A 26,523-nucleotide genomic window follows, 5' to 3' on the forward strand; every position below is an offset into this window, starting at 1 on the left:
AATAAAGTATAAACACATAGCATTACACCAAAGACTTTCGGAACGCAGTCGATATTATTACTTGAAAGGGCATTGCAGTGCATTGCAGCACAATTAATTACACTACTGAGAATCGTATCACCGAAGCATTGAAGGACATGAGATTACAACACAGGGCATCACAGCACAGGGAATGACAGCACAGGACATAAACTGACAGGGCATAGAGCACAAGGCATCACAGCACGTGGAATTACTAAGCCTTCATCGACTATAAAATCAAAGGGCATTAAACGAGATCAAAGCAGAGGGCATTATAACACAGGACAGGGAATTACAGTATAGCACTATACATCCCAACACAGGGCATTACAAACAATTACAAAACACCACATTAAAGGGCATTACAGAGCATCACACGACGGGTGAATTACAGTACAGAGCATGACTGTACAGGGCATTACAGGACACATTATTAGAGTACATGGCATGAGCATCACCCGACAAAGAAAGAGGGCATGTACAGGGCAAGGCGTCAACATTACATCACATTGAGAGCCATTACTGGGCACTACCGGTGACGACAGCAGAGTGCACTACAGCACAGATAACGACAATGGCAGAGCATTACAGTACAGGACGTGAGCATCATTGAACACGGCAGCAAAGGACATTAACAGCACAAGGTAACACAGGGCATCATCGGCCAAGACACCACAGAACAGGCCATTACAGGGTAGGGCACTTAACAGCACATAACAGCAAAGGGCATGACTGGATATAAATGCATAGGGCATTACGGCACATGACAGAGCATGACATGACAGGATAGATCATGACAGCACTTGACAACAATACAGTATATTACATAAATACTACATCAAAGGGCATTACAGCACAGGGCAGTACAGGCCACTGGCCCGTCCCCACCCGTGGCCGAGCGAAGGCCGGGCCCTCCCCTCGCCTGCCGTCCGCTCGGCTCTCACCGCTCTCCGCCTCGCCCCCTTTCTTTGTCGCCGCCGCGTTCCCCATTCGCCCTCCTGCAGCCTCCGTCCAGAGGCGACGAAGACGACGAAGGAGGAGAAGACGACGACGATGATGATGATGATGATGAGAACGAGGAGGACGCGGGGCGGGGAGGAGGCGCCTCCCCTCTGCACTCCCGCTAATTTATTAACAGGGCGCAATATTTATATATTTACTGTAGTAAAATTATATTATTTTGCCTGTTTTTTTTACAATTTCAAACACAAATGTTTAGTCCTCAGGCAATAATCCTATTGCAATGTTGTGTTAATTTAGTGTGGGTTTTCTGAGGTAAAAAAAAAAATTGGTGATATAAACTACAATTGTAACAGTCGAAGTATCGTATTGATTGTTATTGTTTAATCTTAATCTGTTGTCGTTAATTGTTTATTTATTGTTTGTTGTTTATTGTTGTTTTTAAGCGCGCGCGCTTCACGGCCCCTCGCGCCGACAAGATGGCGGGACGACCGCGCGCGAGACCCTCGGCGCATGCGCCCTCGTGGTCTCGGGGGCCCGATGTGGGCGGCCATCTTTGTACGGGAGACTTCCGGTGGTGGGGGTGAGTCGAAAGTACTCGGGAGAGGGCGTGTTAAACCCCTTACCAACATGGCCGTCTCCCTGGTAACTGTCGCTATGGAAAATAACGTCACCGGTTATCTCGTCCCTCTGATCCTCAGCCCATAATCTTCCGCCCCTCATCCCAGGGCTCCTCATGCCAACTCAGAGGTTTGTTTTAACCTCTAGATATAATGGGCTTTTGTGTACTATATAGTCACTGGGTGGTCCAGGCGTCTTGTGACTCCACCCCCCTAATTAATTGACACCTAACATCGTTTCCCTTCGCATATAAATTTATGTTTTAAATATATTGTACTTTTTAAAAATTACGTTTTAGAGAATGAATTGGGAGTCACAAGACTTCTGAACCACGCTGTACATTTTATCTCAGTGACAATACAACACATTCGCCAAAATACGTCTGCTAAATAACTTGTCGATCATTTAATCTCCCAGGTAAATTCCCGTATCTTTAGAAACTCCTTCACCCTGTTAGTGATTAAAGCCCCCTTAACTGTGGGTGGAGAACCAGACTCGGTTTAGATTCCCTCCGTGTAGTGGCGGCTCCTCATCTCTGCCAATAACCTCGCGAAAATATTTGGCATCAAAAATCTCAACATCCTTGTCCCACTTTCAATTTTGTGATCTTATCGTCCTCGTCTGGTATGCAGGAGGTCGGGCGGTTCGATCCCAATCCTGACACCTGAATATTTTCAGTCTGCATGTCCGGGTCCTCCGACAAGCCACTTCTTTGAGCTATCATTTGTGGCCAGGTCGCTTCTGAAAAAGAAGCTAATAGCTCAGTGGGCATTACCTGATAAAATAAAGCATTGTTTAGTTTTATTTGTATATCTTTCTTTAATGATGTTTACTTCACCTATACTTTGCACTGTTTTTGTATTGTTTACTGTTGTATTGTGACCTGCCCCGACTGGAGATCTGTGACAAAGAGCTTTATAGCTCATCGGATTCCTCCTGCAGTATAAATAAATATTCTGATTCTAAATCACTTTCAGAGTTTAGATGTCCTTTCAAGTGTTCGTACAATTAATCTATGGCTCTACTTTGCTGACTTTTTTTAGACGCGTGTGTTTTTACAATCCTACCGACCTCGGTGCTGTTTTTCTTACAAGATTTTGTTTGTTCGAGATGCGTTCTGCCAGCTTTGCTTCGTTCTTTGTGCTGGTATTGCCATGATGTTGATGCACGACTTTGCCATTCGCAACTTCACTACGTACACAGTTGTTCGTTTTGGTTCACGTATTTGTTTTGCTGTAGTAACCAAGTTTAGACGGTGTTTCCAGGTCCCCATCGAAAATGAGCATTCATTGCCCTATGTGTTTTACCTGTGCCAAAATAAACCAAACTCGTAACATTGTGTCTTGAATTGGAAAAGTATCTAACAGGCAACATTTCGGGAAATGGCCCTTCATACCACGTGAATAGAGATGCCAGAGACTGAATAAGTATTGGAGACTGCAGTTTACACCATGGGGCCTGTTCATGACGAATGTGTTGAGTTTTAAAAATATTTTTGTATTTCATTATGTTTTATTTTATTTATTTTATTTCCATTTCTACGTGACTTTACCGCAAGAACCAAGAAGATTATGCGTGCTTGTGCACCACTGCCAACGCAATATCACCTGCTAAGTTATTTCCATGATTGCTGCTACTGCCTGCCGATCACGTTGACTCAAATTTACTTTGATGGTGACCGCAGACAATAGGACCACCGTACAGTTCTTCAGGAACTGATGTTTTTTGCATCATGCAAAAAGGCTGAGTGCTTATATTACACATTTCTGTTTTCTTTGAAACATGTAACTTTGTCTCCAAAAAATAGTAATTTTGTCAATCCACCGCTGGATTGAGAGCCATTTGACCATACTCCACGGCAGCTGGCTGGTGAAGGCGTGCAGCATAGTGCAGTACAACAATGGATTATGCTATCTGCCCTGTGCTACCCATAACAAAGCTCCACAGCCACAACAGCAACCTATGAAACCTGTAATGCATGGCGCTCAACCATTCATGCACAATGCAAGCTCATACCTGCTTAGCTTCAAACATCTCATGAGATGGGGGCACATTACAGGCGATTTGGTCCTTGGCAATTCTCAATCAAATAAGCACCGATGCCTCCAATATTAATGTCAGAAGGGAATTGCTTTGACTTGAATCACTAGCATGAGCCCAATGAATTAGCAATTGAAACATTCTCTAAAGAAAACCACTGTGAGTGTCAATGGCGAAAAAGTGACACCACAATAAACCTGCACAGTACGGGAACTACACATTCATGCAAGGGCATTGAGTCTGCAATGTTTCCAGCAGATGGCGATGTGCAATATTTTAAAGGTAACCCAGGACACTTCACACGTCGGATAAATTTAAAGTAACATACGATAAACTATTTTTTTATTTTACCAGGTAAGGCCCACTGAGCTATATATAGCTCTTTTTCAGAAGCCACCTGGCCACAAATGATAGCCCAACGAAGTGGCTCATCACGTGACATTTCATAGCAGCCAAATACTCTAAACGGACGTTTCTAAATGTGGAGGGAAAAACTGGAGGACCCGGAGAAAACAATCCACGCGACCATGGGAAGAACATGCAAACTCCAAATATATCGGTGTCAGGGTAGGGATCGAACCCACGACCTCATGTATACCAAGCAAGGTAGTTAACATCTCGCCACCACAGCACCCCATGCAGACACTGGCCGTGCCATTCTGACTGCCGTGTGTAGACGTCTCCCAAGGGCCTTTTCACAGTCATCACGAGTAGGTGGATTTGGCTTTACACATTCAAACGGATACTTTTAATTAATCGAGATGGAATGAATACAAATCGAATATAGAAATAAATCTAATATGATGGGGGGTTTGTGCAGTCAATGATGACCAGGCTGAGACCTTCAACTCACGACACTTAAGGACCCAGGTTGATCTCTGGGTATGTGGGTCTCTATGTGAGTCGATGTAGATCTCTATGTGGGTAGGTGCATGGGCCTTTGGTGACGGGCAGCTGACCATATTAAAACTTCGGATCTTGAAATGTCCACCTCAGAACCGGAATATATACACGACGATATATAGTACGATATAAGATTAATTATAATCGTATCGTCCGTTTTACAAAATAATCGTACTATCGCGATTATCGGTGCTCATTTCATACATTCATTGACTTCCTTGGAAAATGTGTGTGGAATAACCAACTTACACTTAACGTTGTAAATAAATAGCTATACTTTAAATTCATGCTTAGTAAAAATGCTCTTCCGAATAATTACCGGGATGTGCGATCATATCACACCATAGTTTTCCGATGGCATTTTTATAATTGAAGTAATTTGCTTGTTACCGAGAGCATGTGCGTTATCGATTATGATGATGGCAAGCCTTCTGGAAGAATTGTCTAGAGTGAACTGCAGTTGGAGAACTTTTAAGTAAATCTTTATTCGTTCCTTAAAGTACAGCAAAGCACAAAAACAATCCAAAACATTTCCAATAACGATGACCAAGTTACGTGAAAGTGATATCGCGACAATCGTGACATTTTATATCGTATCGTGGATAATTATATTGTTGCGACTATAACTTGAAACAAGTGCACTTGGGTTTTCACAATCGCGACACTAGATGTCGCACGTACACATCACATTGGGAACACGCAGTGTACTCCTGTATCGTTTTAGTTCTGACATTCGTCAAAAAAAGTGTGAGTTTGAAAGTAAAAAGTATATAATAAGCGTCGTTTCGGGCAATAGCCCTTCTTTATAACACGCTGTATGTATGCCCAGCCAGCTCGCTGTGTTTACAATTCTTCTTTCTGGAAGACGTGCTGTTTCTTCAAGCAATAATAGTTTTTAAGAATGTGTGAGGTGGATAAAGATATATAGCATCTAAACCTTGAACATATATCTCACTTGTGACTGGGATGGCCATTTTTGACTTTCCCTCAAAGTGGGTATTAATTTTACCGACCACAGTGGGATGATTGGATGAATCAACTTCGCAATATTTGAACTCTCAACTTTCCGATTGCTCTACTGGTGAGCCACCTTGCCCAGGTGAAAATTTAACGTTGGGCCAACATTCATTGCATGCTTATTGGGTGTACGTATATTATTGCATGGGTGGATGAATAGGTTTTAAAGCACACTGCTTCACTTACACAAAATAATGAAGCAGACGCTATATACAGTACATCCTTCATATATCTGTCCCTTTACATAAAATAACATAAACGTAAATTTGTTTACACATCCCATCAACCACAAGGCCTTCTGGGAGTGCATCATTTCAGCAGCATTGGCTCACCTGAAGCAAAACTCTCAAATTACACTCTCACAGAAGTACGTGTGGTTGACGGGAAGCAACGATACAAAAACTACTTTTATATATCTTCTTTGGTTCTTTCGGTAAAGTCACGTAGAATGAGAATAAAATAATAAAATAACACAATAAAATTCTCACGACGTTTCGGCCACAACGCAAGCGGCCGTCTTCAGGTGAAAGGTACAGAACTGTCGGGACGACAGAGCTTCAAATTATTGTGTTATTTTATTCTCATTCTACGTGACTTTACCGAAAGAACCAAAGAAGATGAATCCTTGCAGTCACGAAAGCTTCAAATCAATACTTTTATATAATTTCATGTCTGGGGGGACAGACAGACAAACGAAGGAGATGTATTCGTCTGCTTATTTATTGTGTTGCTCACACTCTCCACAACGACGCGAACGATTATATTTTTGTTTTATTTACAAAGGGGCACCATGGCAACCAACACAGTGAGGACAACCGTGAGTGAGCCCCCAAGATTAAGTGTAACAACACCGATCCTACCCAACCCCTCTCCCGCCTGCCTGCCCAGCAACCCCCGTACTTGGCCTTCCCCAAGTTCGCGTGCCATCATCCAGTGTCAACAGAGAGTGCGCGCGTGTTCTTGTGTAGAGGTGGGCACTGGAGAGACAAAGGCGGCCGGGGTGGTGCTGGCCAGCCACCCCCCTCGTGATTCGTGCCGACCTAAATAACAGCACTTGCCCCAAGAGTATGTTAAGGCTATACGGGGGATCTTTGTCTTGTTTATAACCTGACTCCACAAAGTGGGATGTGTAAGAAAATACTTTTTAATATGTGGAACGACAAAAAATGGTAAAGAGACCGTGTTGTCTGCGTATTGTGTTGCTTATATTTCCCACAACGCCAATAAGACTTATTTTGTGTTATTTACAATGTAGCGTTGCGTCGAACTGGGGGACCCATCTGTAATAGACAGAGGGTCATTGTCGATAAACATATGGGCAGTTCACCAGCATTGGTGTCAAGCGAGACCCAAGTCTGCTGATGAGACTTTGAAATGTCAAAACCGATCCAGTGTTGACTACTGCCCACCAAAGACAAGAGCGTGACTGACTTGCGACGGGATTAAATTAACGAGTCTGAGTGAATACTGTGATAGTTTAGTTGTGTGCCTAGGGACTGCAGTGCACTGAGGAAAGCCAAACATTACAATTGGATATACATATATACTCAAAGGTACACAGATTTACTGAGGAGTTTACTTGGCTGAGATCATATTTACGGCGGGAGACTGAGAGAAAATTACGCACCCCAATGAAAGTGGACTAAATGTCTAACTGCTGGTTCAAATATAATTATTCTGTTACATTCCTCAGACTAAGACTGTACTAAACGTCCACAGATTTGAGATTTTCACACCCTTGCAAACATACTTTTTATCTTATTGCGTGTGTGACTTCATCAGCTACAATGAGGGAAAAAAGTATTTGATCCCCTGCTGATTTTGTACGTTTGCCCACTGACAAAGAAATGATCAGTCTATAATTTTAATGGTAGGTTTATTTGAACAGTGAAAGACAGAATAACAACAAAAAAATCCAGAAAAACGCATGTCAAAAATGTTATAAATTGATTTGCATTTTAATTAGGGAAATAAGTATTTGACCCCCTCTCAATCAGAAAGATTTCTGGCTCCCAGGTGTCTTTTATACAGGTAACGAGCTGAGATTAGGAGCACACTCTTAAAGGGAGTGCTTCTAATCTCAGCTTGTTACCTGTATAAAAGACACCTGTCCACAGAAGCAATCAATCAATCAGATTCCAAACTCTCCACCATGGCCAAGACCAAAGATCTCTCCAAGGATCTCAGGGACAAGATTATAGACCTTCACAAGGCTGGAATGGGCTACAAGACCATTACCAAGCAGCTTGGTGAGAAGGTGACAACAGTTGGTGCGATTATTCGTAAATGGAAGAAACACAAAAGAACTGTCAATCTCCCTCGGCCTGGGGCTCCATGCAAGATCTCACCTCGTGGAGTTGCAATGATCATGAGAACGGTGAGGAATCAGCCCAGAACTACACGGGAGGATCTTGTCAATGATCTCAAGGCAGCTGGGACCATAGTCACCAAGAAAACAATTGGTAACACACGCCGTGAAGGACTGAAATCTTGCAGCGCCCGCAAGATCCCCCTGCTCAAGAAAGCACATATACATGCCCGTCTGAAGTTTGCCAATGAACATCTGAATGATTCAGAGGACAACTGGGTGAATGTGTTGTGGTCAGATGAGACCAAAATGGAGCTCTTTGGCATCAACTCAACTCGCCGTGTTTGGAGGAGGAGGAATGCTGCCTATGACCACAAGAACACCATCCCCACTGTCAAACATGGAGGTGGAAACATTATGCTTTGGAGGTGTTTTTCTGCTAAGGGGACAGGACAACTTCACCGCATCAAAGGGACGATGGACGGGGCCATATGCCGTCAAATCTTGCGTGAGAACCTCCTTCCCTCAGCCAGGGCATTGAAAATGGGTCGTGGATGGGTATTCCAGCATGACAATCACCCAAAACACACGGCCAAGGCAACAAAGGAGTGGCTCAAGAAGAAGCACATTAAGGTCCTGGAGTGGCCTAGCCAGTCTCCAGACCTTAATCCCATAGAAAATCTGTGGAGGGAGCTGAAGGTTCGAGTTGCCAAACGTCAGCTTCGAAACTTCCTCCTGAGTTGTGTGCAAACCTGGTGGCCAACTACAAGAAACGTCTGACCTCTGTGATTGCCAACAAGGGTTTTGCCACCAAGTACTAAGTCATGTTTTGCAGAGGGGTCAAATACTTATTTCCCTCATTAAAATGCCAATCAATTCATAACATTTTTGACATGCGTTTTTCTGGATTTTGTTGTTGTTATTCTGTCTTTCACTGTTCAAATAAACCTTCCATTAAAATTATAGACTGATCATTTCTTTATCAGTGGGCAAACGTACAAAATCAGCAGGGGATCAAATACTTTTTTCCCTCACTGTATTTGTTGCTGGTGATGATGAAATCACACGAAGGACAAAGCTCCCCCGTATCGCCTTAACGGACTGGTGGCGAGTAGCACCTATGAAGGCCGGTACGGCACATGTGGGGGTAGGTGGCCAGCACCACCCCCAGCCGCCTTTGTCTCCCTCATGGCGATGTTTAGACACTGCACCACGTACTCATTTGAGGCTGAGTCGGTCTAGGGGAGGCCCAGAACCGGTTCAGATAGTCGTCACTGACGTTGGCCTTGAGCAGAAAACGAACTGGGGTCGCCGGGGTTCGTAGCGCAGCCACACAGACGAATAAATGTAACGAATTATGATTTTAATTCGACGGGGGCTGTCGTCGCGACGAGACAAAGAGTACGGCAAAAAAACACATTTACAATTTGAGTGCAATGTTTCGTTGGTGATTACAATCAGCTTCATCAGGCGATTTGCCATAATTGTAAATGTTGTGGGTTGACTCTCCAACAGACCGGTGTGCTGCAGTAGTAACCAATTGGCACGTTTTTGTTACGTGACTAACCTTCCTAATCGTCCGTGTCGGATGGTGGCGGGGTTAACGACACATTTATATTTACGCGATCTAACCCGAAAAACGTTTCTTATGAATAATATTGGTCGCGAAAGCCTACTACGTGTTAAACTGGAATTTAGCCAAATTGCAGTCAAATCTCTGAACTTGAGAACCCAGTGTATGATCACAAGATCCGAACAGTGCCAGCTCAGTGCTCTGAACTCTGAGCCACCTCAAAATTACAAAAAAATATTTCTTAATTCCCCAGCGCCTCTCTGTCCACCCACCAGTATACACATGGTTACATACCACAGTCGATCGGCAGGTGGTGGAAGAGTAGGCCAATTACTCTGTAGTGGTGAGCTCTGCGGAGCTCTATCAGGCGGATGCCCTTTTGCCAGCAGTAGCGTGAATAATCAGCAGTGCCACAAAAAAACTAATTTAGGCCTGTATATGTACCACTGCGAGACGTATGTGTGTATGTTGAACTTCTTTTGCACCGTACGTAGCCAAACGTGCTAATTGGAGGTGCGGGAGAAGGACAACAAAAACACAAAAAAGCAGATCCAAGGAAATTAGTTTTCAATCTAGATTTAAAAGTGCATAGCTCCAGTGATTTCCTAGTATCGGAAGGAAGAGTGTGACAGACGGCCGCAGAAGCGCATCTGAAAGTGCGCAATGCGGTAACCGTCTTTGTTTCATGGCCAGCTGCGAGGATGACCGGAGCCCCCATGGCAGTTTATGCTCCTTGATGAGATCAGCAAAGAGACAATGCACTTACACGCATCTCTCCTCTCTTCTGGTGCTGTAAGATATTCCTCCCGGTCTTGTCTTACAAATGTCAGAAGTGGCAATTACATAGCTGCACCTTTGCCTACATGACCATGAGAACACTTCCCCCCTCTTCCAGACACCGAGAACACCAACTGAGTTCTCCCACAGTTAACATAAAGGTCATCAGTCTCGCCTACGCAAAGCTAATTACTGTGTACGTTTAGCCAAAGTCGCTTACATGAATTAATATAGTAGGCCTAGGTGAACATGATAAACTATAAAACATAAACTATTTTTTTTATTTTACCAGGTAAAGCCCACTGATCTATATAGCTATTTTGATAAGCAACTTGGTTATCATAAATTATAGCACAACAAAGTGGCTTATTGTGTGGACATTTATAGAAAGCAAATATTTGAAACGCATTTTGATTCTAAATGTGGAGAGAAAAACCGGGTGACCCGGACCAAAATCCACGGGTCACTTGGAGAGACTCCAAATATACAGGCTTCGGGATCGAACCCACGACCTCCTGTATACCAGGCAAGGTAGTTGACATCTCGCCACCGATGCGTGTGCGTTTGCCTGTTCCTCTCTAGAGCCTGTCTTAAAACCATTATATTCCATGGACAGTGTGTGTATTATATGTTATAATTTCAGTGTCGTATGGATAAAAAAAAAGTCTTCGTGATTTTCGGCTGCTCGACTGCGCATCGACGCATTGGTGCTGAGCTCCTGTTTACAGTCCTGCAGAGCGAGTGGTGGGAATTTCAATTTTTTTTATGGCGGCGTCCATCCATAGGACAATCATTGGTGACTCCCCACGAAGTGGTCACTTATTTAATTGACTCCAGAGAGAGAGCTGATGGGTTGAGTCTACCCCTAACCAGGATTTTAACTCGCAACTTTTAAAATGTGAATCTCAAAACTATGCTGTGGGTTTAAAATTTACTTTTCTTTATTCAGGCTTTGTAAGTAAACATTTTAAAATTTCCGCAACAATTAACTGCGGCTATTTTTAAATCCACTGCCGGATGAAGCCTTCCCCACGCCGTGTGATTCGTGGATGAGGGGGGATATTTGACCATACTTCACCATGCTTGGCCAGTGCTGTGGGTTGGTGGAGGCGGTCACACCCATGGCTGGCTTAGATCTCACCCACCACCCATTTTGTCGTTGGCCAGGAGATGTTATGCCACCGCCTCACCCAGTGGAGGAGCCGTGTTCTTTACTCATTTTCAGAGCGGGGCCACTTTCGCCATAAGACATCCGTGTGAGGGCCGCCGTACATTTGAAACCATTTGGGTTTGACAACACGATGGTTGTTGTCACCATCTGTGTATTGTCAGGGGCCGCATTAAAGGCCACCAGGGGCCGCCAGTGGCCCGCGGGCCTTGCAATGAAGAAGCACTGCGGTCAAGTCTCGCAGAGTCTCAAGATTCCACTTCAGGATGGTCCTGCCAAGTTTTCGCAGTAGGGTTCCGATGCCGTTGCTGTGTGTAATCCCAATTGAGTACATTTTCAGGTATTTTTTTTCCGCATTTGTATGTTTGGCACATGCCAGTTACATTGTACGCTTCTCTAGCTATGGGGGGGCGGGCGGCGAATCCATAGGAAACCCAAGAGGACAGAGAAAGGCGACCTATTCGGCAATGGAACTTGAGCCCTTGCTGTGGGGCACAAGTGGGACCAACGCGCCACCCTGCCCTGCGTGCATTGGAAGAGTTGTGGTTATGCAATTACGTTTCCCGGGGTCTCGCTGGGAGCCCAACTGATTAAACAGCATTGAAGCACTGTACTGTGCTCTGTGATGTGAGGGCTGTGGGCTGTACCATTGCAGCGGGGTTTGCTTTGGGTGCTCAAGGGTGCCAATGATTAGCCCTTAGCTATTTCAATTCTAAATTCTATGCTAATTCCTATGTCAAGGGGTGCCTTTGCGGATGTGTATGCTTTAACTTTAACATAGCCATTTCTGTGACCAGTCACAAGCTAATCACTCAGCCATTTCAATGCTAAATTCTATGCTAATTCCTTTGTCAAGGCGCTTTGTTTCTTCTCACACAGCTTAAAGGTCGTGATCTGAGCGTGGCTTTTTCACTCCAGCGCTGTCCTCCAGACAGTCTCGTCCCTTCACCTGATGAAGGCAGCTTGTGTTGTGGCCGAAACGTCGTGAGAATATGATTGTGTTATTTTATTTTACCAATTTATTATTTTATTCTCATTCGACGTGACTTTACCGAAAGAACCAAAGAAGATTAGCCCTTCTCCATCACACCTGTACCTGTGCTGCAAGTGGTACAGCCCAACATGTTCAGACATCTCAGGTGTGTGAGTGGGATCTCGTGTGTGAGAGTGCACGAGAAGAGAGAGAGAGAGGGATTGCGAGTGTGTGAGAGGGATTGAGTGTGTATTGGGCAGATTGTGCGTGTGTGCGACTGTGAGAGTGTGAGAAACGTGAGTATGCGAGAACAAGATTGTATATGTGTGCGTGTGTAAGCGATCGGTTGTGCGTGAGATTGTGTGTGTGTGCGGGAGAAAGATTGTGAGTGAGAGATATTGTGAGAGAGCGAGAGGAAGAGCAAAGTTGTGTGAGAGATTGAGTGTGCGGGAGATTGTGTGTGTGAGATTATGCGTGTGTGAGTATGAGAGATTGAGTGTGCGGGAGATTTTGTGCGTGTGAGATTGTGCGAGTGTGAGATATTGAGACTGAGTGTGATATGTATCGAGTGTGAGGAGTGTGTAGAGAGATTGTGAGGATTGTAAATGAGTTCGAGACTGAGAGAGTGTGTACGCGAAATATTGTGAGCAAGACAGATTGTGTGTTTGGGTAAGATAGCTTATGAGTGTTGAGGAGTGTGACATACACATTGTGAGTGTAATTGAGAGAGGGTATGATTGTGCAGTCCACCTGTACTCTATCGGAAGGTGTGTATATGTGTATGCATCGTACCTTCTGCGTGTGGATGGAGGTATTTAATGTCCATCAGACGTGCGTATGTGTGCTGAGTGTCATGTTGAGTTTATGTGTTGTGTGTACGTGCTGCATTATGTATGGATGTATGGACTGAATGTGGTACGTATTGTGCAGTATGCTACCGTATTGTGTTGTATGTGTACATTATATTGGGTATTTATGTATCCGTGTGTGGTAATGAAGTGCAATGTATCTGTTGTAAGTGTGCATGTGTTGTATATGTACAGGATAGGGTAAGTTTATGAGTAGAGTATGTATTTTATGTACGTTATATGAAATGTATTGTGTATTTATGTATACGTGTGGTGAATGTGTTGAGTGTATTCTCTAAGTGTACCGTGTATATTTTTGCGTACACTGCTGCGTGTGTGTCATTTACCCCAAATTGTTACCTTTTGCGTGGAGTAAATATCATCACTGTGGAGAGACAAAGGCGGCCGGGCGTGGTTTGACCACACCACCGCGTGGGGGCATCGTGTGCCCGGGCATTCATAGGTGTTGCTCGCTAAAACACTCGCCCCAACAACCTGTCAAAGGTTACACGGGGGATCTTTATCTTTACAGCTATATGAATGGCAATTTAAAACGACGTGAGCCTGTATTGTGTGTAACTATTTAGTTAAGCGTGTCACGGCTAACATCAGTGGCAGGTTCCGGTCCTTTTGCTTGGGCCTCCCACGTCATCGATCCGTATTGACAAACGTGATGAAGTGTGGCCAACAAACAACAGTCACGGCCACGGGTGGAGAAGGGCTGCATTCATCTAGCAGTGGATAAATAGACAAAAGGGGCTTTAGAATTAACTCGGTGTGTTTGTTATGAGTTCGGGGTTTCCCTCTACATTTAGGAACGTGCGTTTAGAGTATTTGATTGCTATACATTGCCACGAAATAAGCCACGTCGTTGAGCTATCATTCCCGGCCAGGTTGCTTCTGAAAAACAGCTATTTAGCTCAGTGGGCCTTACCTGGTAAAATAAAAATACACGTAGTTTCGTGTGCCACTATCGGTGGGTGAGTGGGGAGCGGTGGTGCAGTGGTTAGCACTGGCGACCCGTGTTCGATTCCCGCTCACGGCCAACATCGGTGACGAATATTTTAACCGGTCGCGGGCCTCCCCTGGGTTAACTCAGCCATACTTGAGTACCTGGTGCGGTGTGTGAACATCATCGCTTGGGAGACAAAGGCGGTCCGGCGTGGTGCTGTTGGCCACCTACTCGTGTGCCGTTGAGGCCTTCATAATTGTGCTTACTCGCTCACAGCACCTGCCCCAACAGTCTGTGAGATGCTATACGGGGGATCTGTTTCTTTGTATGAGTGAGTGAACTTGTTTGTGCATCAAATGTTTGTCTAGACCCTCCAGGGCTTCTTTCAACTTACACGACCACCAAAGACGCGACCACCTCCTCCACCACCACCCACCCACGTCATGGCAGTGGCCCAAAGCAGAAAGGTCTCGGTGAGGCTCGTGGCACCGTCAGAGGAGACGCCACGGGGCACACAGCGGCCACGTGGACCAGGTAAGGAATTGGCATAGGTGAGGGCGAGCCACCTCTAGTACCCGACTGAGCACGGAGCCGGATTCGTTGTGATTGGTCCAGCCCAAGGGCCCTCGGGTTTTTGAGTTAATCACCCCCACTAAAGGACCTCCAGTCGAGGGCGCTCTCGAGAGCCGCTACGTCTTGGAGGAGGTGGGAGTACCCACACTTTACCCCACCAGACACGACCAAGCTGATCGACTGGTGGTGGTGTTACTGAACTCGTACTGCTGCTGGGTGGACGGACCGAGGTCGGCCCGGGTGGTGGTGGGGAGGTAATTTAGGGATTTAAGAAAGTTGGCTCATTGTTTAAACTGCTGCACCTGGAGATGGAATTGAACTGCAGCGTCTCTAGATTGTCCAGTGTTGGTGACCATTTACGTTATGGTGGCAGCTGCTCTCATAATAATAAGTACTATACCGCTGTGTAACGATATAAAACGCTAGATTGTGGCGCTCTGATGAACGATATGGGTTATGTGATGATTAAAACCATATCATCACCATGTGTGTAGTGTTAGTTACCGCCAGTAGTGTGCCGAAATTATCGTAGTTTTGTTCGTTTTAACTTTGGATTAGCTCTACAATTCGTATGTGTATATATGTAGGGTAGCCCAAAATCAGGATACGTTGGGTTATTACTATATAACTATTTTAACAAATCAAATCGGGTTATTTTTTTTTCTTTTTTACGAAGATCAAATTGACTGCAATTAGCCAGTCGTGACGGACTGGACTCATCAGAGTGCACGATGAGACATGCTCAGACCGACTCAGGGTGCAATGCGCTCCCGCTGGGACCTGTTGGGGGGTAACTCAATCATCGCTCCACCTGCGAGGAGGGGGGGGGGTCCCCGCTCTTCTCTGCCCCTCTGCAGGGTCGAGCATGGAGCTGCACGCGGCCGTGCGCAGCGGGGATCTGGCGCGGGCGCGCACGCTGCTGGAGGACGGGGGGGCCGATCCGGGGGGGCGGGGGCCCGGGGGGGTCACGCCGCTCATGCTGTGCGCGCTGCACGACGGGGAGGCCCGCGCCCTGGCTTGCGCGCGGATGCTGCTGCAGGTGACGGGAGGGGGGGGGGGGCTGTGTCCTGCGGGCCCCGGTGCAGTTGCGACCGTCTGCGCGATCGATGGTCACGTCGCCGTCAGTGCCCACCACACCGCCGCCCTCCTCGTTGACCTCCGCGTTGACCCCCGTGTCCACCACGCTGCCGCCCTCGTTGACCCCCGCATTGACCTCTGCGCCCACCACGCCGCCCCCCTCCCCGTGCCCACCCGTGAACCGTGTGCTGCCCCTGCTCCCCCCTCCGCCCCCCCCCAGGCGGGCGCGCGAGTGGGAGACAGGGAGCCGGCGGGCGGCTGGGACGCCATCATGTTGGCGGCGACGCTGGGCCGCGGGCGGCTGCTGCAGCTGCTGCTGGCGGCGGGCGAGGGGGGCGAGGTGGCGCAGCGCGAGCGCTCGGCGCGCATGACGGCGCTGCACCTCGCCGTGTGGGCCGACCGGCCCCGCGAGGCAGCCGCCCTCGCCGCGGCCATGCGGCGCCAGCGCCTGGAGCCCGGGGAGGCGCGGGATGCCCGCGGGAGGAGCGCAGCGGCCCTCGCCAGGGAGCTGGGCCGGGGAGCATGCGAGAGCGCTATCGGGCGGCCGGGGGAAGGGGTGGCGACGACGCGGGGAGACCCGGGAGGTGCGGAGGAGCGCGGGGATCGGATGAAAGGTCGGGACAACGGGGAGACGCCAGGAGACCTGAGGGGAGACCGGGACGATTTTACGGCAGGGCCCGGTGGTCGGGAAGAGGGGGTCCGCCGAAAGACACTCGGGGACGATGAGATCGGTTTGGAGACTCGATACGACACAAAAGTCGAGTTGGGTAAGTCAACCGGCCAACCGCGGCAGCTAGAGGCGATTGACTCGGAGGCACGTCTGGGAGGCAGCGTTGAGTCGGAGGCGCTCGCGAGGCCGACGGAGACGCCCGCCGAGCCGTGCGGAGTCGCGACCGGCTCCCAGCGATCTGCGCGCTTGCTGAGCGGGAGGTGGACGATCCCGCGAGCGGAAGGGCGGAGCCAAGGACCCGCAGAGCCGGCCTGGAGGTCGCTGGGTCAGCAGTTGGGTGTCGTCCTCGTGGAGGAGATGGCGCTGGGTGCGAGGAGATGCGGGGCGACCGGGCCGGCGTGTCCGCAGAGTTTCCCGACGTTCGCTACGCGACGCGTCCCAGGTAGGGTCGCCTGGTTTTCAGAGGATTGTCCGCTCTTTGATGTACCGTGTTCTCATTGCAAGGCGTAGTTTATTTTCACTCGTACTGCATTAAAAAAAGTTTTGCTGGCTGGCTGATGCACGGGCGGCCAAGTGCGCGGTGATGATGTCACTCGCAGCTCACAGAGCTCAGACGAGTTTGTCCTCTCGCCCACCCACCCTCCAACCTGACCGTTTGTCAAGCACCTCCGATTAGCGTGGTTGGCTACGTACGGTGCGAAAGAAGTTCAACGTACACATATTCCGCACAAATACACCGACGGTTGTTTTTTCTCGCTTGCGCGAATTGGCCAGAGGCGGCGACGCTCACGCCGGGCCTCCCGGCGTCTCTGCGGCCGCTCTCGGCCCACGTGTGGGAGAGGTCGGAGCGCAGGCGCGCGGCCCACGCGCGCACTTGCGCCTTCGCCCAGAGGATGCGCTCGCTCCGCTCGGGGCCTCGCGACCGCCGGGTAGCGGGGACGGCGACCGACACGGGGACCGCCGCCGTGACCACGGCAGGCGGCGCGAGGCCAACGACGGCGGCGGCGGGGGAGGAGGGATGGAGCGCCGGCACACGGAGGAGGGGAGCAGCGCCGGTGACGACCTCCTCCTCGTCGTACCCCACGTCCAGCGCGGGAGACTCGGCGGAGCCGCGTCCGTCGGGACCGAGGGGGTCGGGCCCGCGCGGCGCTCGGCCGCACACGGCGCCGGCGCTGAATGCGACGGCGTTCGGAGCGGTGAGTGCCGAGCGGAATTTCAGTGTCCCGCGGCCGCTTCTGTCCGGTCGTGACCTCTGAACTCTGTGATGTCATCTCACTGCTGCTGCTGCTGTCCTGCTGTCTCTCTCTCTGCTTCTCTTCCCCTCTTTCTCGGTCTCCACCCCACAATGTTGCCACCGCGTCATTGTTGCTGCCGCTGTTACCTTAGTCATCGTTGTTGTTCCTCATGACAGAGGGCACGGCCTTGCTCCTGGAGGGACAGCCTGGCTGACCTCTCCGTCTTCTGGGAGCTACAGTACTCGCCCTCGTACCGCAACGCGGCTGCGGGGCCTGCGCCGCCGCCGCAGCTGCCACCGGCGCTCCCGACGAGGGCCGCCTCAGACGTCTCCGATGCCGCGGGCAGCAGCGGAGGCGAGGGCAAAGGTCGCCTGAAGGGGGCGGCGGCGAGGAACAGGGGGCGGCCGCAGAGGGCGGTTTCGCGAGCTCAGTCCCGCGCGACGATGCCGAGGAAAGAGCAGTGAGTGCCGTGCCGCTCGTGCTGTGGGGTTTGAAACTTCGAACGGAGATGCAATGAAAAAATACCGCTGGGTGCCGTTCTGCATATGTGATGAATATGAATGCACATACGCGATATGGACACACGGCCTCAACGCTGACCCACAGCCTCGATGCTGACCTACAGCCTCAACACCGCACGCAGGGACGTGAGAACCCGTGAGGGCAGCGACCTTCGCTCAGGCAGGAGGAGCCTAGATGCATCGAGTTTACATCTTAAAAAAAAAGTCAGAAATCCGCCGCGTGACCACGTCGCTGTGGATCGGTAGCACCACGCCACAAACGTGAACACAGAGATAGCTCGGTAGAGCCAGAAGTCGAGAAATAAGTCTTACACAGGACACCCTGCAGTCATAGATTGGCATGTCTTTAATTGCAATGTAAAGCAGCCTTAATCGAAAGGATGGTTGGAGTGATATATTAAACTGCGTCTGTTAAAGCATTCAATTTAATATAAAGACATCGTCAAGACCATTTATGCATAGTCAGTTGTGTACGAGTAGTTTTGAAATAAAATTTTCGCGAAACCCGATAGAACAATTATTACATCCCAATTGCATCATCATTGGTGTCGTATCACGAGATGAAACATTGCGCCCCGTTTGAAGAAAATGCCATCGCGTCGGAGAACGGCGGCCTAGCAGATGGCACCGCACAACTCCACCTGGGCTCATTTAATCCAGACTCTGCTCTTTTATGCCATCATCATCATCGTTCCACTGCTGGATGAAGGTCTGCCTAAACCGCCACCACCGCCTCTCACAATCCCACGATGCAACGATCCCATGGCACATGAACAGATTTCGTCGCTCTATCTCCCCGGTGGACGTACTCCTGGACACATTCCATTGCTCGGCTGCTACTCCGTTATTATTCCTGACCGTTGTCGGTCCTCCCTCCTCGCCGCGACGTGTCCTATCCAAGAGAGGCTTACATTTCTCAATGATGCTTCAGACGTAATTGTTTTAAAAATAATAATTATCAGAAACGCAACACTAGCACAATTCTCTGAAGACGCAGTGGTCTTTAGCATAGCCTTCCGGACCGGACACAATTGTGCCAGTCTATTACTCAAATTGTGATATGATTGATGTTCTAAATAAACGTCGGAGGTGTATGTTAGAGTTATGCACGGCAAAGAAACGTCGTTGTGAGTGAACGCACACGTGGATGAGCTCGCTTGGCTTTCTGCTGTATCCATAGAAGCGCACAGGTATCCCTCGATTTATGAACGTTCGGTTTACCAAATTTCGCGTGAATGCAATTGACAAATTATAGACACTTTTGGATGATCGAAATTGAATTTCCGCGTTAATGAAATTTCACTTCGGCACGCACCGCGAGATTATTGAACAAGAAGCACGGGGGAGGCTGTCATCCGTCCGCGACAGCGTCACGGTGTCCCTGCAGTGCAGCACCAACGCCTCCACATCACCGTTACAGTCATGCCAACATGCAGCAGACCTTTTGGTGAGTTCCCTCAAAAGGTTCATTATTTTTATTAAAATTATTCAATCGTTTCATAATTTATGTTCTTTATCATTATTTTTGTCTTGTGAAAAATGTTATAGGTGTATATTTTTAGGTGAGGAGTAGAGTTGGAATAAACGAAATTTAGTTTTCCGCTTGTTATTTTAAAAACGCATCCCTGTCGTAAATTGAGCGATACCTGTTTTATTTTAATGCTGGTATATTGCAAGCTCATGTGCATAAGGAATATTAAGCTGATACAAAGCTTTTCATTTAACATCATCAGATTATGGCAACTTGAGGTCACTGTTTCTGAATCAGTGGCTTTCATACTCGACTCCAAGAGACTGGATTTCAGCTTCCAGGTTTAAAGATCCGGCTTGAGACTTTATTCAATGAGCACTGGGTCTCAGGATTGGGTGTTGAGAAACAGGAGGACTCAACTCCAGGAGATAACTCGACTGTGTTTTAGACTTCTCGTGAGAAGCAGTCTGCAAAAGACTGCGTCTCAGGACTGGGGTCTTGAGATTACGGTGACTCAGTGGTGGATTGCGGTACTTGACTTTAGGGTTAGAATCTTGACAATGTCTGCTTCCCAGCAGACGCTAAATATCCCGTGAAGTCTCTCGTAAGAGTAGGCCATCGTGTGTCAGTGTAATGGTCCAAATTTGCCAAATGTGAAACATCACCGTTACAGTTTCTCAATTGAGATTGTACTGACCGAGTACCCCCACCGACCGACTCCCTTACTGACAGACCACAGAGATTTGGCAATTGTAACGAATAACACTGCCTTAAAAAGAAACGTATATAATAGGTGACGTTTCGGGTAATGGCCCTTATTCAGAGCAGATCGAGACTCTAAAAAAGAGATACTTTAGATTGTGTTTTAGGATCCGTTTTTGGAAACTGCCTCCTGGGAGACCCAGTTTGATGATCTGAGGCTTTGAGTGCAGGGAGAGCAACAATATTCGCTAAACACGGCCCATAACTACATTTCATATGGCCCACAACGCCATTTCATTCAGCCCGAGGTCACGTGAGGCCTAACCCCCTTCGAAAAAACCTGAAAAACAAAATCCATCACTTCAAGCATCTTAGCCACAAAGATCCCCCGTGTAGCCTTAACAGACTGTTGGGACAAGTGCTGTTAGCGAGTAGCACCTATGAAGGCCGGAACGGCACACGAGGGGGTGGGTGGCTAGCACCACGCCTGGCCACTTTTGTCTTCCTAGTAGCGATATTTAGACACCGTACCAAGTCCTCAGGCTGAGTCGACCTTGGAGAGGCCCAGAACCAGTTCAGATAATCGTCATTGGCCGTGAGCGAAAATCAAACTTGGGTTGCTGGGCTTGTAGCGCAGCGCGCTAAACGCTCCGCTATCTTAGTCACATTAATTGGGTCGCCATCATTACTGGTGAATCCACTGTTGCATGAAGGCGTGTCCAATCCGCCACCATCATCATCTCCCACGATCATGCGATGCGTTACTAATCGGCTACGAGAGGGAGATGTGAAAGTCAATGTGTTAGCAAGAGGACAGCAGGCATGACATTGCATCAGTGCGAGTTAAAGGTGAGCCTCATTTACTTTTTTGCGGTGTTATCAGAAAACGCGAAGGTGTTAATGTGATTGCCCACCAAAGGTTAATTTAAAAGCCCTATTCGTAAAAGGTTCCCCAGTTCTGCATTCCGTGTTTCCAGTGGTCAGTTGAATTAAATATCTTAAGTAATATTGAACTATTAGTTGGCAATTCAAATGAGTGAGAACCTAGGGAAAATTTAACTTAAGGATTTTTGTGCATCTGCCCACAGATTTTCCACAACCGTGTAGTTTTTCACGGTGGTGCTGTTCAGCTCTGCGATGTGTTTTTCGGGTTGTGCCGCGTGTGCGGCGTTTCGCACCGTGTGCTGGGAGCTTTTTCAAGAACTAAACTGAGCGGCTCATTTTCTCTCTCTCGACTGTTTAGCATTGCTGGCTGCTGCAGGCTTTCCCATTTCTAGCCCAATCACCATCCAGTACTGGCAATACCAGCGACAGCCAGCAACGTTATATAATCTCAAACAAAAGTGAGCCACTCAGTTCAATTCCTGAAAAAGCTCCTAGCACGCAGGGCGAACCGTCGAACATCATGCTGAACAATTCACGGTGTCGCCCGGAAAAAAAAAACCTCATCGGAGAGTTTCCGGATTTCCCCTGGGGAGTTCGGCTCTCTCAGAAGCCGCTGCCGCTGCCTTCCACCTCTTCCTGGAAGAGTGCGCGTTTGGCACGGCGTGCGACGTCGCGGCTCGCAGCATTGCCCCTCGTTGGAGGGGCTGCGCTTTCCACCACCGTCGACGTCACGATAGCACCAGTGGCGGTGGCGGTGATGTCGCCCTCTCGGTCGCCCGGAGAGATGCACGGCTCCACTCCATGGGCCACGGGGAGGAGGGCGAGGCCCCAGAAACCCTCGCACAAATCGCGGCCGTCCCGGAACATCTGCGCGCACGTACAAAAAAACAGAACGCGCAAATACGGCTGTCGTTGCCGTCGTCATCGGTATCATCAGCCATGATCTATCAACTACTGGACGATGACGGCTTCTCCCAAGCTGTTACAGTTCTGCGAGGCAGCAATCCGCACTCAGCGGATTTTGTTGCTCCATCTCTAGAGGACGCCAGGTGGATGGCTCAGAGATCTGAGCGCTAAGCCGGCACCGCTGGGTTTGATTTCAGGTTTCAGCCGCCTACGATTAAACCGGCTTCTCAAGCGTAGTGAGTTGATGTCCCATTGCGTTGAATTTGGTTCTGCGCTTAAATTTGGCAAAATTCCAGCTCTGAAAATGTAAACATTGGTTTGACCGTCACGCGACGAACATTAATTACTCTCACCGAGTGGCGAATGCTGCCTGCCATGTAAGCCAGAGATCACTACTGTTGAGCCATCTTAGCAGTATTTGTGCGATATCCGTTTCCGCAGGCCGTTTATTTAACTTTTTTTATTGAGGCAATGCGCGAGCCCGATATATAGCATTATGATGCACGTACGCACCATTAATATAAACTAAACTGGTTATGAAAAGCAGGGGATAGAAAAATAGGAAATGAACCCATGGTCCCAACACAGACCGTACTTTAACACAGGGTGATGACTCACGACACGGATAGCGCAGTCGGGATGGTATTGGAGAAGAGATTAAAAAACTGCTATTTATTTTTCTCAACATGGTTTCCAACTCCTGTCAGACTGCCTGTGTGGGCCACACGGCCTTAAGCTTCAAGGTTTTTTTCGAAAGTATTATTTAATGGTAAATGCATGACAATATTTAAAAAATATTACATTTTAAAAATATTGTTGTTTATTCAGGAAAGCCTAACTGAGTCTCAAGATAATTTTTCAGGAGGGACCTGCCAAGCTTTCACAGTAGGGGCAATATTGCGGCTGTGTGTAATACCACTTGAGTAATTTGCAGGTAATTTTTCAGCATTCGGATGTTTGGGCAGTACCGATTTCATTGTTTGGAGTTTGTATTAGCTATAGGAGGGAACCGGAGAACCTAGAGGAAATCCATGTAGAACAGGAGGAGAACATACAAACTCCACACACACACACAGGAAGGGGCCTGAGTTTCCAATCAAACTCAGGTGCCTTGTTGCTGCGAGGCACCATATTGGCGCCCTAAAGGTGGGATACCACGGAGATGAAATCAACCTGAGAAAAAGGCACGCAGGCTCCGGGACAGAAGTTCCCTTCGACGCTCCAGTCCCAGTCATAGATCCAGTTGCGCACGCACGTGAAATCCTCGCGGCAAGCATCGAACCTGCAGACACGCACACAAACTGTTTTATAGCTATTTTTATTTTACCAGTTAAGGCCCACTCAACTGTATAGCTATTTTTCATAAGCGACCTGGCCACAAATGATCGCTCAACAAAGTGGCCTATCACGTGGAAATGTATTAGCAGCCAAATACTCTCAACACACGTTTCTAAATGTGGTGGGAAAAATAGAAGGGCCTGGAGAAAATCTCAGAGACCACAGGGAGAACATGCAAACTCCAAATATACGGCGTTAGGGTCGGGTTCAAACCCACGACCTCCTGTACACCAGGCGAGGTATTTAACATCTCACCACCGTGGCGCCGAACATCACGCGATACAACTGTAAAACACGTCAAAGAGGTGTACTGCCAGTAGATACGCGGACAATGTCCCCGTCATATGTCTCTCTCTCCATATATACTGTATATATAAAAAGTATCTCTAACAATCCGCCAGCCAAACGGCCTTCAAGGAGTGCATAATTTCAGCAGCATTAATACAATAACAAGCCAAAACTCTGAGCTGGTTTTTATCTCTTTTACAGCCTCACCTCTTCTCTACTGCCCATCCTCTTCCCTCACCCCTCCACTCCTTCCCATCCCTCCCCTACCCTTTCGTAACCCCTAAGTACCCCTCAACCTCAGTCACTCATTCCTCAGCCCTTACAAGACGCCTCTGCCATCCAGATAATTCTAATCTGTTACCGTATTTTTTATTTTGTTAAACGTGGAGCGTCAGTGTCTGGAATATTGTTATGCACACTTACCTGTAGTAGCACACATGTGTCCATAGGGGGTGGAACCCACTACAAACACATTGAGTGAAGGCATTCCATATATAACATAAAGAACGGCCGCCGTATTTCTGACTAACCTAAACAATTTTTTTTAGCAGGTAAGGGCCACTGAGCTATGTAGCTATTTTTCAGAAGTGACCTAGCTATCACAAATGATAGATCAACGAAGTGGATTATCACGTGGAAATGTAAAGCAGCCAAATACTCTAAACGCGTGTTTCTAAATGTGGAGGGAAAGACCGTAGGACCCGGAGAAAAATTCACGTGACCACGGACAGGGAGACACAAACTCCAAATAAACAGCCGTTGTCAGATTCGGGATCAAACCCATGACCTCCTGCATACCAGGCGAGGGAGATAACATCCCGCCAGTGCAGCACCCGCCTCCCCCACTTACCAGGAGTCGCAGAAGTGTGAGCACACGGGCACGTGGTGGAGGAGGCTGGGGTGAGCGCGGTGAGCCCAGCGCGATGCGAGTGGTGAGCAGCGGGAGTAGCACTCGACCCGCTTGAGGAACGACTCGCAGCTGCGCAGGGTCGAGATGCCACAACGGTTACACGAAGCAACGGCAGCAGTAGTGGCAGCGGCAGCAGCAGCAACCTCAACAACGATCATTATTCATCATTGTCACATTCATCGTATTCATCGCAATAATCGTACTGTCGACAACGTGTCATAATAAAGGTTGCGGAGGTCATGTGATGGTGGTCGCGGAATTCATGAAATCTCAACAAAGTCTAAAGTGGCCGTAAAAACAGATTAGATTTCGCGCTTCCTTTAATTCCTCACAAAATATGAATGCGCTGAAAATGGTTCCAATGGGGTTGATGACGTTTGTGTTCCGTTTCAAAGCTGTGGCCTCATGTGACTGAGGTCCACATGAAATTGATTTGTGGACCGTATCCGGCCTGCAGAGTGCATGAAATTAAGTAGCGGGCCCTACGAAACAACGTCATGCAAAATGAAGTCGTGGATAATGTGACTTAAGTTTTGCGAAATGCACTTTGTACGAAATTTTTCGCACGTCGCGTTAATTTCTGTTGTGGGTCTTTTGAGACGAAGTCGCGGGCCCCGTGAAACAAAGTCGGCCGCCTTCTCAGGCCCCGTGGAGCCACGGTGCGGTCCCTACGGCGCAGGTTGAACATCCTTCGCACCGTACGTAGCCAAACGCGTTAATCGGAGGTGCACGGCCGGTCACGCGAGCGGCGAGGCACCTGGGGGTGAGGTTTCCGCAGCGGTCCCATAGCAGCTCGTCCACGCGCACCACGGGGGACTGGGAGAGCTGCCGCACCGACTCCGGCGTGCAGCACGCGTCTGCAGCGCGGTGAGTGGAGGTGACGAGAGGTGGTGGAGGGAGGGGGTGGCAGGGGACGGTATGTGTAATTGGCGGTGGAAGAGAGGAGATATGAAGACAGCAGGTGTGGAGCGGATAGTAGGTGATGGAAGATGATGAGTGGTGAAGAGATGGCAGAGAAAGTGGTGATGGGAAGGGTGGCATCAGAGGTGAAGAAAGATTAACGAAGGAGATGGGCGGGGTAGGGAGAGAGATTAAGGGTGGATGTGGGAAGAGCAGAGAGATGAAGGGTGGAGATCAGCGGTGATGGAAGGAGAAAGGATGGCAGTGGTGAAGAGGCAGGTAATTGAAGGTAGGTGAAAGGAAGGAAAGTGATGGGACAATAATATAAGGGAGATGAGGAGAGATAAATAAGAAGGGTGATAGAAAGAGAAGGGGGTTGATGGGATGATGGGAAACGTTGTAAAAGAGAACCGATAACGGGAGATGGGAGAATGCGATGGTGATGCAAGGTGATGGGAGGACAAGCATTGTAAATGGAGGTGAGGTGGTGTGATGCAAGATGAATAGAAAATTAGTTTGTGTCCCGAAGCTTTTGTGAAATTCGGGATTTCGTCCAGGTTTATTTAAAAAAAAAATCAGTCTTCATACTCGAATCGGACTCATCATTGGGGACAGTCCTGAGTAGAGTGGGCGGGGCAACCTGGGCACAGGGCGGGGCCAGTTACAGAGTGGATGGGGCTGTGTGGCTGTGGGCGGGGTTGTGGGCGTGGCTACATCACCACCCCGTGCCCTCGTTGAGCCCTCCTGGCAATGTGGTTGCGTCAGCAACAAAAAAGTCACACGAATCACCGATGATGCAGTCGTGAAAGCGAAGGGAAATCAAGTGGACATAGGTGGGCAGGACGCATCCCGAGAACTGGCGAGAGACAGAATTAACAACCATGTG

The 26,523-nt window shown here is 48.4% G+C and overlaps 3 protein-coding genes across 6 annotated transcripts in view; 1 reads left to right on the forward strand and 2 right to left on the reverse strand.

Moving 5' to 3' along the window:
* LOC116951840 (cAMP-dependent protein kinase catalytic subunit alpha) overlaps positions 1-1,482 on the reverse strand; it is a 92,529-nt gene extending 91,047 nt beyond the window's left edge. Inside the window, exon 1 of the mRNA XM_032970614.2 lies at positions 966-1,482. Within this exon, the coding sequence (XP_032826505.1) occupies positions 966-1,011 (46 nt within the window). The 5' untranslated portion in view covers positions 1,012-1,482. The remainder of the gene's footprint in view (positions 1-965) is intronic.
* On the forward strand, positions 1,475-22,165 carry LOC116951989 (uncharacterized). Of its 3 annotated transcripts, none has more exons than XM_076073901.1 (5): positions 1,475-1,564; positions 14,530-14,695; positions 15,592-16,923; positions 17,256-17,677; positions 17,893-22,165. In XM_076073901.1, the coding sequence occupies exons 2-5, from the start codon at positions 14,605-14,607 to the stop codon at positions 18,178-18,180; spliced, it is 2,133 nt and encodes a 710-aa protein (XP_075930016.1). In that variant the 5' UTR covers positions 1,475-1,564; positions 14,530-14,604; the 3' UTR covers positions 18,181-22,165. The 3 variants fall into 3 exon arrangements, with proteins under 3 accessions (XP_075930016.1, XP_075930013.1, XP_075930014.1); XM_076073898.1 differs by lacking the exon at positions 1,475-1,564 and adding an exon at positions 12,498-13,128; XM_076073899.1 differs by lacking the exon at positions 1,475-1,564 and adding an exon at positions 12,498-13,030.
* The window catches only part of LOC116951990 (riboflavin-binding protein-like), a 28,674-nt gene continuing 20,716 nt past the window's right edge, over positions 18,566-26,523 (reverse strand). For both annotated transcript variants that reach the window (XM_032970948.2, XM_032970947.2), the window contains exons 3-6: positions 25,495-25,594; positions 24,678-24,806; positions 23,375-23,483; positions 18,566-22,162 (exon numbers count right to left, since the gene is read on the reverse strand). In XM_032970948.2, the coding sequence (XP_032826839.2) occupies positions 21,899-22,162; positions 23,375-23,483; positions 24,678-24,806; positions 25,495-25,594 (602 nt within the window). In that variant the 3' untranslated portion in view covers positions 18,566-21,898. The remainder of the gene's footprint in view (positions 22,163-23,374; positions 23,484-24,677; positions 24,807-25,494; positions 25,595-26,523) is intronic.

Source organism: Petromyzon marinus, chromosome 44, assembly GCF_048934315.1.
Source record: "Petromyzon marinus isolate PM22_M1 ecotype Great Lakes invasive population chromosome 44, UKy_Petmar_22M1.pri1.0, whole genome shotgun sequence".
Taxonomy (NCBI): domain Eukaryota; kingdom Metazoa; phylum Chordata; class Hyperoartia; order Petromyzontiformes; family Petromyzontidae; genus Petromyzon; species Petromyzon marinus.